This window comes from Seriola aureovittata, chromosome 14, assembly GCF_021018895.1.
Source record: "Seriola aureovittata isolate HTS-2021-v1 ecotype China chromosome 14, ASM2101889v1, whole genome shotgun sequence".
NCBI lineage: Eukaryota > Metazoa > Chordata > Actinopteri > Carangiformes > Carangidae > Seriola > Seriola aureovittata.
In genome coordinates, this window is record NC_079377.1 from 5,504,821 (window position 1) to 5,517,901 (window position 13,081).

The following is a 13,081-nucleotide window of genomic DNA, read 5'->3' on the forward strand; positions in this document are numbered from 1 at the left end:
AAACTAGTCTTTGATCATGTACAAAATGCTACAAAAGAGCGGGCGTAGGGTGGAGGTCAAGAGGTCATCCGTTGTGCCGGCAGCAACTCCTTTTATCCTGAAACCGTCTTGCTGCTCACTGCTCTACCGTCTCTGAATTTGCTGAATGTTCAAAACTTTCCACCTCATCGACTGACTGCCTTACCAAGGGTCAGAGGTCACCACTCAGGGAGGCTACATACAGGAAATGTGCTGGTGCACATGTATCGAGGCTGAATCCATTTTTATAATGTACATACAACCAACAGCAGAGACAACCTTATGGGACATTGTTACCATAATATTCACAGAGAAAATAATTGTGATATATGGTTTTTTGTCATTATACTATAATCCTGTTATTCAAAGTGCACTTAAGTGTCAACTGTATCCTTGTTTGTCTCACTGACTCCCTGGATGAGGTAATTTTTTAAAGCCATATAAAACAAACAATGGCATCCTGGGCAACACAACAACCTTTTATAGTCATCAGACCTGAGCCAACAAGAATCTACAAATAAATGTTATAAATTATGATTGTGTGTTAAACTGCTGGGGCTCCAGACGGGTGGGGTCTGCCACATAATACAACAGGATGAGTGCCAAAAAGTTTCAACAATCAGAGGAAACTATTTGAAAGTGAATTTAGCATCCTTTTCTGTGACTAACTGTCTGGCATGATTGGCAACGTCCTCTGTTAATGAGCTCCACACATCCACGCTCCAAACAGGATAAAACAAACTCAAATAATTATTTGCACAGCATACATCATATTATGATGTTTGTATTGTTCTAACATCAGAGTCCTGTTTGACAAAGTAAATTTTCCTCTCTTGTTTGATGTGGGCCCTCGATAAAATTAACTAGGGACCGTCTGACACCAGGATTACACAAGACGTGATGCCGGACATTATTAGTAGTCATTATTACATACATAATTACATGAATACTCAGCACTCATGGGTCGGACCACACCCATCAGCCTTCATTGTGATCTCAACTACAGACATGAAGGTTTTGTAACTGTGTGTTGCAGGTCGTGACACTATCACAGTGACAAAATCTGTTTACAGACACAGACATATAAACACCTTCCAAAGTAGAAAAAACTGCCTCTGTGATAGTTCCCACTACAGTATTAGTTTCCAGGACCACATTTTGCCATACACACATACACACACGTTTGAACAGCTATCTTTGTGGCATTACTGACATGAGGCATTCCCTAGCTTCTTACCCTAACCTTAACCGTCACAACTAAATCCCCTAACGGTTAGGGGATTTAGTTGTGACGGTTAAGGTTAGGGCCTAACCTAAACCTAATTCCACAAACACACAAACACACACACACACACACACACACACACACACACACACACACACACACACAAGGTGAAAACAATACCAGCTACATTATCGCAGCTGGTAAAAATGTCTCCTACTCCATCACCTGAACAGTTTATTTTTATCTTTTCTATTTTTCCAAGGTACAACACCCACTTTGCATATAAGAAGAAGGAGCACTGACGGTCATGACCTCAAGAGGTCTCCCTCTCTTCAGTCTCTCTAACCTTCTGTATACACACATAAACAAGGCTGCTGCTACTTGCATATACCGTTACTTCACTCAGTGGTTCCCAGCTGCTCTGGCCTTGGGATGCACAATTCTTTTCAGTCATTACAGTCAAAATCCAGACATCGGTTACCATAACACTCATTCAGGTTTATTTCCACACATCTATTCTCTTAACTGCTTATCCTGTTCAGGGTCGCAGTGCATATTGAGTGAGGGTAGCCCTGGACAGATCGCCAGCCAAACGCACACAGAGACAGATAACCACCTAGGGGCAGTTTTGAGCTATCAAGTTACCTAAAGAGCGTAACTCTGGACTGTGGGAGGAACGCCACACAGAACATTCAGGTGACTGATTGAACCCTCTTTCCATGTTAACCACCAAGCTAACTCAGTCACGCATAACAGGATTCCGACATTGATTCTGAAATTAGTCTATTTGGTTGTTATTTGTTGAAACATGTCTTTCTATTGAGATCATTTCACATAGTAAATGATGCCACTGGGATGTTGAGACGTTGTTTCTATTTTCCAGTTTATAAGTATTCTCTTTTTGGCAATTGTTAAGGCGACCAGTATGGGTTGTGTACATTTCAGTGGTGGTTCAACAGATGAGAGATCTCCACATTATTTCAATCAGAGTAGTGCCCCACTACTCACTTAGCTGGTTTGAGTTTCTCAGTCTGATTGTCTAGTTGTATTTTGACATGTTCTTATAATAAAATTCTACACTTCCTATGTACACACTTGCAATGTTTCACAATAACAGCCCTCCAGAAAGAAAACATGCCACCTGAGGCTTTTAATGTAAAACAGATAGAGATAGCACTGAATGTGTGGTGGCAGCATACAGCAACAACATAAGTGGAGCAAATCAGAAAACAGGGAGTCTTTTTACTACAGTATATTAAATATACGTACAGAGCAGGGGAAAGTACTGACTCTGATAATAGTCTGTCTAAAATAAAGACTTGGTTTTCTCTTCAGTTGAGGTAAACAAAGGCCCTGGCCACAATTTGAGAATTTATGCTACACACACATACAAACAAATGATAACTACCTTTGGGGAGACTTGCCCCACATATCCGTTGTAGATACAGCTGGAGCAGCTCAAATGAGATGAATGTTTAAACAATAACCATTTTCTACTCCCCCAGCCCTGTGTGTTTGAAGAGCAGGAGCAACCCTCTGTATAAACTCCACCATTTGTGGTTAATGTTTGAAAAGCTACTGAAGTGCTTCCCAATTAATTTAAACTGCACTGTATATCTTAGCCTGCTCAATTTCTCCCGAGCCATGTGACCCTCAGCATATCAGACTGTTCACTATGTGACACTAATGGGCAGATTCCTCCCTGAATCGAGATGATTATTACCACATCATATAGCCACACTGATACGGAGGTGTGCACACACGTACGCTCACAGAGAAGACAATGGCCAGACCACACACATGCTCAATGCACTGCCTGTAGACAGACCACTGTTTTTCTTTGATAGCAAACGGTATTTCATCATGGAAAGTCTCATTAAATGGATCTCAATGCTGATATGATTATCAAAATACCATCTGATTCACAAAAGGTCAAATTCTACATCAAGTATGTAAGCAAATAAAAGTGAAGCTTTATGTGGCCACTTGGGCACTCATCCAAATGGAAAGTGATGCGGCATGATGAATTCCATTGTATGCGCACTTACTGAAATGAGAAGATGACATACATTCATTAGTATAACTTGTCATGTTTCTCAGCAGCAATGTTGGTAAATCAGAGCGTCTGAACACAAAGGCACCTTGTTTCCAGTAAACAAGAAAAATCCCACGTGTCAGACGGCTAATAATCAGGTCAGATCAGTGAAGACATACACACTGTTTTTGTTAAATATCTCAACAACTATTGCCATGAAATTTGGTACACACATTCATGATGTCCACACTTTCATGATTCCTGGAGCCTTTTCCTCTTGAGTTTTACGCCAACATCAGGTTCACATTTGTGGTTTTGATTGAAATGTCCCAACTATTGGATGGTTTGCTAAACTAATATCATTCCTATCAAGCTCAGCTGCACTGTGTGTTTAATACTGCCACTACCATGGCTTCAGAGTCTTGTTCACAACTGTGTGGACTAAATTCACAGATTAATTGATATTGAAAATAATCAGTAGTTGCAGCCTGAGTGGAGATACCATAACAAGTACCAATCTAAATGACCCATCGATAGGTTGCTGGTCCATACCCTCGGATACGACCCATAGGAGCCTCTCAGCAGCAGGCATACCAGTTCCCCAAATGGCCCCTTGAGTCTGGCTGCAAAAGTGAGTCAATCCCCATAGACTCCCATGTTAAAATGTCCAACTTCACAACAGAAATAAACATGTTTACAGCCTGGTAAAGAAGATGGTTTTGGTCTCTATAGCTACCCCCCCCCCCCCTTCCTGACTAAATAGATGATTTCATTGAGGCTTACAGTTATGCATAATTGAGGGCATGCCTCTTGAGTGACAGGTGAGTGAGCGTATGGTCACCACAAACCAGCATTCACCAATGTCTTAGCGCCACATAAGCCCCGCCCATTTTGTGATTAGCTGGGAGTGAGGTAAAGTCAGGCTCTGCCAAGATGGCGATGGCGGAGCAGCCGACTCTGAGCTTCGAAACCTCTCTTCAGAACATCACAAGGTTACGTCCATCTTTATATACAGTCTATGTACCAGGCCTTTATCATCATAATAACGATAATGTGACCCATAGGAAGATACCAGTAACAGACATAAAGCATTTCTGTCGTCATGGTAACAAAAATAAATGGTTTAATTTGGTTTAAGCCCAAAAACTACTTGTGTAGGTTCAGGAAAAGGTTGTGGTTTGGGTGACAATATATACTTCCTCAAGGTTAGAGGACCTTCATCATCAATGTTACAGCAATAAACATTCAGTTAAGGTCACAGAACAGTCATGGATAAAAGAAACATCGCTAACCATCGGTTTCACACAGGAAACAAGTCTGTCCTCTTCATGACATGGACTTTGTCGCTCTCTTTATACTACATCACCTGACTTCTTTCTTTGCTCCTGCCATAATCCCTGCAGCCACTAGAGGTCACTGAACAATGATACGTAGCTATGGGCTGCTTGTACAGACAGAGATAGCAGATATTCAGGATATTAGCCATTTATTTTTGTTTTTCACAGCACTGCAACTGACAATGATGCAGCAAATCTCTTACTTGAATTCTCTCCTCCTTCCAGTAAAAACTCTTAACTGGCTCTGTCATGAACTTGACTAAATGTAATGTACATTGGCACCAACCCTGATGCTAATGTGAGATGCGTTTATTAAAACCATTTATTCATGTTAAATATTCATGGGTCAGTTTGCAGATGCTTTGAGGGAAGGCCTGGCCACACGCTCTGAATTGCAGCAAACACTCACCGAGACAGATAACCACTTACTGGGTTGTAAATAAATATGTGTTGACAGGCATTGTGACAGCCTTGTAGCTACCGTTGCCAGAGCATCAAACAGCAATGGACCTTCCTCTATGTGTGTTTGGATTATGGAAATATTACATACAGGACCTGTGGGCATAAATTAATTATTCAACCTTCTTGGCAAGACACACAGCACAATCAAAAAGCCTATTTGAAACAGTCAACACTCATCAATGTAATACAGGGAATATTTTGCATAAATACTGACGTTATGATTATTTTTATCTATCTATACAGTATATTTAAAATTGCACAGATTTTTCAAGATGTGAGTCTTTGCCACTTCTCTACCTCTGGAGTGCAATTTATTCCTCGTGGGTGGATGAGCAGTGCTTAGGGGATGTTTGCTGGGATTTTCTTAGATTTCACATCTGCTTTAGAAGAGCAGGATGCCACTCACATATGTGAAGACACCTTCATTTCAGCCCACACTTAAACAAAATTAAAACAGTCACATGAAACCAACAGACAAGGCTTTACAGAGTATAGATAAAAAGATCTGAGGGACTCTGAACTGTGAGGAAGATTTACTTTGTTAACAGCTCCACAATTGTATCCAATTTTGGAGTTACTGTTCTCATCTGTTTGAGATATTTCTATCAGAACAAAGCAAAAGGTCAAGGAGAGTGTGAAACAAATTCTTCTAAGAGCTGCTTTTGATCCGAGCCCTCCTGCTCTCTTGGTATTTTTTAAATAGTATAACACAACAAAAAAAGAAACAACTCCCAATGCTCCCAAGCCGCAAATGAATATTATAAATGTTTCTCTTAAATTATGATGGAGTTTACAGTATCCATCTGCTGCTTTTTAATTGTAGGAGACGTTCTGTGACTAACAGCGCCAGAAAAGTCAAGCAGAGGCGGGACAGAAGAAGAAATCTGTCTCCTCTGTCTCTCCAAACTTGGTCAGTAAATCGGTCACACCCATGGTGCTCACATGTTTCGCCTCAACTGTGACTCAGCAATGGCCTCCTGTAAAATAACAATAAAAGCATTCATATTTCAAGGCCTCACTTTGATCCATTTAAGGCTTCATCTTACTTCATGTCCTCTCTTAGGTAAACAGAAAAAAAACAGCAACACTTTTTACATGCTAAAGGAAAATCTGGAAAATGTAGACGGCCACTGCAACAGCAACCTGCTCACCAACATGCAAAGCATGCACACACTGAAGCGGAATATGAATGTAAATAGAAATTTGATGCAATTATTTATTGATGGTTGAAGGTAGTTAATACTGAGGGGTTAATCAGATAAAATAATTGCACCATTTCAGCGTTTTTGATATTGATGTACATGTTGTTCGTCAAGGATGTAAAATGAAATGGTTCATAATTCGAGTATAAGAGGGAAAAAAATCTTTTTACATTTAATTTCTATTTTTTATAATATCCTGACTCAGTTTGAACACATTATTTTTTACACTGACATGATGGCATAAGGATATTGACAGAAGTGACACACTGATATGTATTTAAAATCTTGGACGGAGTGGTCAGCTTTAATGAAGTATTATTGACTCCAATGGATCAATAATATTGTGATTTTTTTCCCTGATGTCCCTGCCACTAACCTCTGACCGACTAGGATAACCCCAGGGTCAGTTTGGTTTATGATCATGTGATCATCGAGCTTTTCCCACCTGCACTCTGCTCCCCAGGTCTGGATTTCAACCTGTCACCCATTCTTATGCACAACCAGGCGGAGGATGTGTCCTTCAGCGGTCTGCCACACCCTCATCAATCACCTCGCAAGGAGACGCGTTCACAAGGAGGACTGAATAAACGTCAACTTGTTGTTGGGAACAACCGGAGTTGCAAAAACTTTAAAGGACGCCTCCTCACACCTCCTGTCATCTGCTTTTCAGAATGAGCAATTGCAGATGCCATTCTGAATTCTGATAGTGTCTCTGCCCTGAGCCGAGGTCCATCCAGTCTGCACAGCCTGCCTCCAAATTCCTCAGGCTAAATAACGTCTGGTCAAACAGATGAAAAAGCAGACCCACTACTTTCAATAAAAAACATTTAGACAGTCTGCTAAGAATAAAAGTACTGGCACATACACCACTGTGTCTATAAAAATAACCACTACTGTAAAGATACTTTGTCTCTGATGCCAATGATATACAGCATGCCTGTAGCCTGCTTATTTCAAGAGCAGTGTGTACATTTTACAGTCAGAAAATACTTGTACCTTATGGTTATATCAATGCACAATTTTGTAGTTTAAAGTTACTGTCGGATTGTGTAACACTAAAATCAATCTGTTTTATTTAATCTTCTATTTTTTTTTTTTATCCTGGGTGTGAAAAGTGTGTAGGCCGACAGCAACACCTCTTCTGACTCTATTCATTCTACACGATACAGGTCGTGCATATATTCTATGTAGGTCTAGTAAAAATAATCCTGTATTGTTCAATTAAATGTATTTTCAATCCAATATATCTAATAAAAACATCATACCACAGTGTCAAATTTGCCGTATCATCAGTATGAGAGCCAGCCTCATCTATTTCACACAGATTCTTCACACACTAGGGGTTTTTCTGTGGTGGGAACCCATGATGAAGCAGCAAAAGCGAGATTCAGTGTCCTGACCGGAGAACAGTGATGGGCTTTGTTCCGGCTTTTGCTCCCGTGGGACCCAGTTTGGCTGATGGTAATGGGCTTGTGTCCATATGGGGCGATTCAGGCCATCATCCAACATACAGGGAGCCTCCATTAAGAGAAGGCTATCTAGGCTATAGAGGTAAATCACTTAAAAAGTGTTTTCCTTGGAGAATTAATAAAGTTGCTTTTTATCTTTTGCAAAGGACATGAACTCCATGATGATGGTGATAAGTATTAGGATAAACCTACTGAGGTTTGGTAAGTTGCAATGCTAAAAAAAAATGCCCTGGATGTAATATTATGGAAGGCTTCATGCTAACCTCAATACAGTGGGGGTGAATGGAACTACATATGTGGAACTCACAGCATTGAAAAATTACAGGTGAAGAGGCACTCTACAGATTTTACACATAAAGGTCAGTTTACACATCACAAGGAGAGTTTTACACAGCCTCTGAAAACAGTTGCATGTCTTTTGTGGTACTGTAGGAGCTTCTGGGGCATAGAGTTTGAAAGATATGGGCATTTACCTGGCAGGAAGGAAGGTCTAAAAAAAAAAAGAAGCTTTTGGTTGCATTGTGGGAAATGCAAGGCTCCAGCTTTTTTGGAGTTTGACCAATACTAGGGACTAAAAATAAGAACATCTTCACCTCAGCTGCACAAATTCCCTTTAAATAATCCACAGAGCAGCCTGTGGACAGTGGAGCCAGTCTCTTTTTTACCAAGAGAAATATATAGTTCTTATATTAAAACTGTGTTGTGTGGCTTTTTCTGGAATAACTGGAAAAACACATTTACATTTAGTCATTTCGCAGACCCTTTTATCCAAAGCAACTTACAAGAAAAACACATAGCTATTGATTTTTTATTCACACCAGCGGCATGGCTCTAGGGATGTCAATGTCAGTTTGTTCACCACTTTGCTCTAAACTAAGATGTCTCAACAACTATTGGCTGGATTGCCATGAAACTTAGTTCAGATCTCCATGCTTGCCTCAGGATGCACTGTAACAACTATGGTGGTCATTAAAACTTTTAATCTAGTGCCATCATCGGGTAAAAATTTTTGATTTGTGTGTGCCTCATAGAGCTACCAGCGTGGCAGTAGAAACTTTTAAATGCTGTGAGCAATGAAATTCCTTTCACCTCCATAGCCTTGGGGTGGAAGTAGAAAAATGTCTCCACACCAGGACAAATTATCTGCAAAATTATCTGCATGGTTAGATCCCAGCAGTGGTGAATAAGAAAATGTGTTGTGTAATTTGGATAAAATAACTCTTTAATGAAAATTCCATTTCATACACCAAAAACAAATTTTGGGCTCTGGGGTCACCATGTTTCCATTCCTGTCCCAAAAGGTCTGTTTTTTTGAGGTACATTGAGTCCACAGCTGCAGCAGGAGTGGTGCAAACACATACACATGCGTTATTAGGCTTGTCAATCAGCTGCCACTTCACCACAACCCACAGATCCAGTCAGTCAGCCAGCCGTGCAGCCAGGCAGTCAGTCGGCCGGGCCAGACGAGAGAACAGCTGGCCGCCACTTTCAACTCACTAGGCTACCTGGCTTGGCGTCAACTGCTAGCGACAGACATATCTCTGCCAAATGCTACATGTGGCAGGACGAATGGACGGGCTGTACCCAGAGCGTGAGGTGAAGGGAAGGGATAGGGCACGCAAACTGCTGCTCCAAGAGGTCAGCCGTAATGAACCCCTGGCTGAGTGTCCTTAAAAGTCTCGCAATCATCTCTCCATCACTCTGGTGGAGCTGGAGGGATGAGGGTAGAAAGGTTTAATGGCACTAATAAGGCCCGGGGAGACAGGTGACATCATCCTGCAAGTCGACCGGTGACACAGCCACCCAAAAAGGAGATGAGGAGGGGGCAGAATTATTCCACTGACATTATTCCAATCTTAATTTAACTGTCAAGCAGTCAGGGAGACAGGGGCCAAACTGACTGCGATAATATTCAAAGCAGTCACTGATGTAGCTTGCGTGTGTGTGTGCGTGATTGATATGTGTGCCTTCATGTGTGAGCGAGAGAGCGCGTGCATACGTCTGAGGATGATTGACTGAAAGGGAGAGTTATCCAGCCATCCTCCTCAAGTGATTTCAGCCCCTCTCTGATTTCCTCATCCTCAGCCAATGTCAGTGTCACCATCAGGTAGAAAACCAGTGATCACTGGGCTGTGCGCAATCAATAGTTGACTCGAAAGGGCAGGCTGGAAGAGCCGGGGAGGCCATCATAGAGCTCATCATCAAGCTGCATGCATAGCAGCCCTCTGGGACATTGCATATATTGTGAGAATCATCAACATGGACTCGACTCCCTGATCTTGCTCTGCATTAGGCCTTTATATGATGCCATATATTATCCCTTTTAAGACATTTACTGTGGCAATTGAGGTTAAGCGTGAGGGCTGAAAGGTGAAAACCACTGGCAAGACTCCTGCAGGGTAAACCCCGACAAGGATCTCCTAATTCCCGTTATGTCCCCCGGTGCCTTTTCCCCTCGCTATAAAGCAATACCACTCCTGTGATGACAGCTATTAAGACTCTGGGGAGGACAAAACAGTTAAGAGAGCTTGATTTAAGTACTCACAGTTTTTCCAGGGCAGCCAAGCCATAGAAGGAGCCATTCCTCAGCAAGGAGATCTTGTTGTTACTCAGGTTTCTGTTTAGGAGCAAAAGATATGAGAGAGAGAGAGAAGACGAGGTGAGCATACAGAATGAGTGAAGGGAGGTACATTTGTAAATATCACAAAAATAAAGCTGCAGGAAATTACTTATTCAAATGGCTGATAAATTGTTTATCCTCTGACTGTCAATATGTTTGCAAGAGATAAGGATTTATCTCTGATGAGATTGCGGCTGTAAATTACTCATCCCGGCCACGTTTCTGTCTTGTTTATGGCGTTTGTGGTTAAGATAGGTAATGATCCAAGCCACCACCCCCCCATCCTCCACTCCTCCATGTCAAAACATCAGCCTAATAGAAAAGCTTAAAGAAATGCCAGCTCAGCACAATTCAGTCATTCATTGCTCACATTACAACAGTAAACAAATCAATGAAAGGCACCACAGGGATCTTTAAGTGATTAATTAATATTCAGAGGCAATGCAGCGCCTTCATCTGATTATTTCAGTGTCTTCACTACGTTTCTTTTTTTTTTTTTTCGGATGAATTATGTCTGAACTGAACAGCGAAATTAGGAATTATATGTTCTTCAAGTCATGCATTTCTCTGGCAAGGAGAGAAAAGTGGTGCCTGGACAGGACGTCCCGCAGAGTGTATTACTGGTAGGCACAAACACACACTCACAAAATCTTGTCATATTATTCTGCACATTGGGCCCTGAGCTTTCCCTCAAACCTTAGCACAACAGAGTGAAAGCACAGACAAGAATACAGTCACATAAACACAAACACACCTAAACCTATATTACTATGCTTGTGAGGTCTTTCTGTTGATAGTATTTATTCACAGATGTCACAACCTTGGGAAAATATTTTCAGTACCATAATAGTGTAAAGCTTAGTTGACATGCTTCCACACCACTTTGCTTTGCACAGTCATTTCCCTACCTGCCAACATATCAAGTTATTCAACATATGAATCAGCAATGAAGAAAACATACAATCATATATTCTTGAGAAGAACTCTAATGAAACGACATATTTAATAGTCAGTTGTTTGTGGCCATTTGTGAACAACGTGACATCAGTTTAGAGGAGGCTGAAGCCCTGGTGTTTGACTTACTGGGAGCATTTTTACAAACATTCACCTCAAGCTTTGGAACCTTTTGACCATGTTTTACTAAAATATCACTTACAATGCAGAGGGCTATATTATAATATAAAGTAAAAGCCACCTGCTTAAAACCACTGATTTCATAATTGATATTTGATTAACTGATAGGTGTGCTTGTATAAACTGACAAACATAAGTGAATTTCATTCAATTATTTAAGCTTTTTTTTTTTTTTTTTTTTTTACTTATTTTGTTTACTGTGACATGTTTTAATTTTCAGGTACAGAAACTTATGTTGTGACGTAAAACACTGTCAGTCTCTCCCTGTCAGTGTCCTGTCCTCATCTTTATTTAAACTGCAGGGCGGGTGCGCGAATGCATACGTACGCGTGCACATACACTTCCTGTTAACTTTCTGCGTTACATTATTTCTGTGGCACAGTACAAGAAAAAGTCACATTTAACGACCAGCGACACATGGACGAACTTAACCTTACTTTGCCCATTTAAATGTTTGGTAGCTAGCTAGTTTGCAAATTACGTAACGCTAGGCTAACGTTATCAACGTTGAATATTTTGACAGCAGCCTGTTTACCTTTGCAGGAGAATTAAAGCACCGCCCTCACCTGAGGCAACAGCCAGACGGAGTGAAGAGCTGTAAAACTGTGTTGAAATGATTGACTTTAATACATTTTTCCCGCTTGACATTTGAGGAACTCAACCCAGCGCTGTGATTGGTCGAACTCTTCTTCTTTTGCCCAGCAGACTAGACCCTGCCACCTGCTGTTGGATTTGAGTACTGCATGTGCACAATTTAACTCAACTATTTGATGTCAAAATGCATACAGATTGCCAGGTCTGTATTCCCTAATCCCTACTACCTAAATCGTCAGTACTGTACTTTTTCTAATTTTACTTTTTATTTCATTTCATTTATTTAATTAATTTATTACTCAAGACAATGATCACATGGTAGAGAGCACAAACAAGACATACACTAATGACAAAAACATGTGGCACATACTGTAGCATAGCTAAGGGACAACAAATGTTGCTTAAACAAAGTAAGCACATTCTTCAAAAAGGCACCTAGTTTACAAATAACGTATGCATTATCTGATTGCAATAACAATATTAAAAAACATAGATGAACGATTTAAATATCCTGTAACCTGTAACTTGACCCCAGCTTAAATTCTACACAAAACGTTAACCTTGTAAATGAGGATGACAAAATGTTAGGTCAACAGGAGCGTAACAACACTAAAACACACGTACACCACAGTACATACAGTACAGTCCAGTGTTATATTGGGCCTGTGTTACCCACTACCTTTCAGACATTTCAGACATGGGATCAAATCTGCTGATCAACCCAGTTTATAACTTCTTCTATGTTTGTTCAGGATAACCTCACCATACTGAGGTGTACCAGTCACTGTTAGAAACATAGTCATAGAACAGGACAGTACAGGTAGTGCAGTACACCAGAAATGTTTTGTCTGGTTAAAGGAAAGTGAAAGCCCATTTTCATGTGTAGATTATTTCAAACAATTAAAAACGCCCTTAGTTCAAAAGCCCTAAGATATATTTTCTAAATCAGCCTCTCACCGTGGGTGATGAGGTAATGAACACAATA

The 13,081-nt window shown here is 40.7% G+C and overlaps 1 protein-coding gene across 2 annotated transcripts in view; it reads right to left on the reverse strand.

Annotated features, from left to right (window-relative positions):
- LOC130181290 (adhesion G protein-coupled receptor A1) overlaps window positions 1–13,081 on the reverse strand; it is a 171,668-nt gene that overhangs the window by 143,886 nt on the left and 14,701 nt on the right. Inside the window, exons 1-2 of one of the 2 annotated variants that reach the window (XM_056395350.1) lie at window positions 12,069–12,124; window positions 10,294–10,365 (exon numbers count right to left, since the gene is read on the reverse strand). Coding sequence is in view for 1 of the 2 variants with exons in the window: in XM_056395349.1 (XP_056251324.1) it covers window positions 10,294–10,365 (72 nt within the window). In the remaining variant the exon portion in view is untranslated. Of the gene's footprint in view, window positions 1–10,293; window positions 10,366–12,068; window positions 12,125–13,081 lie in introns of those variants that run through there. The other variant, XM_056395349.1, reaches the window with a different exon arrangement.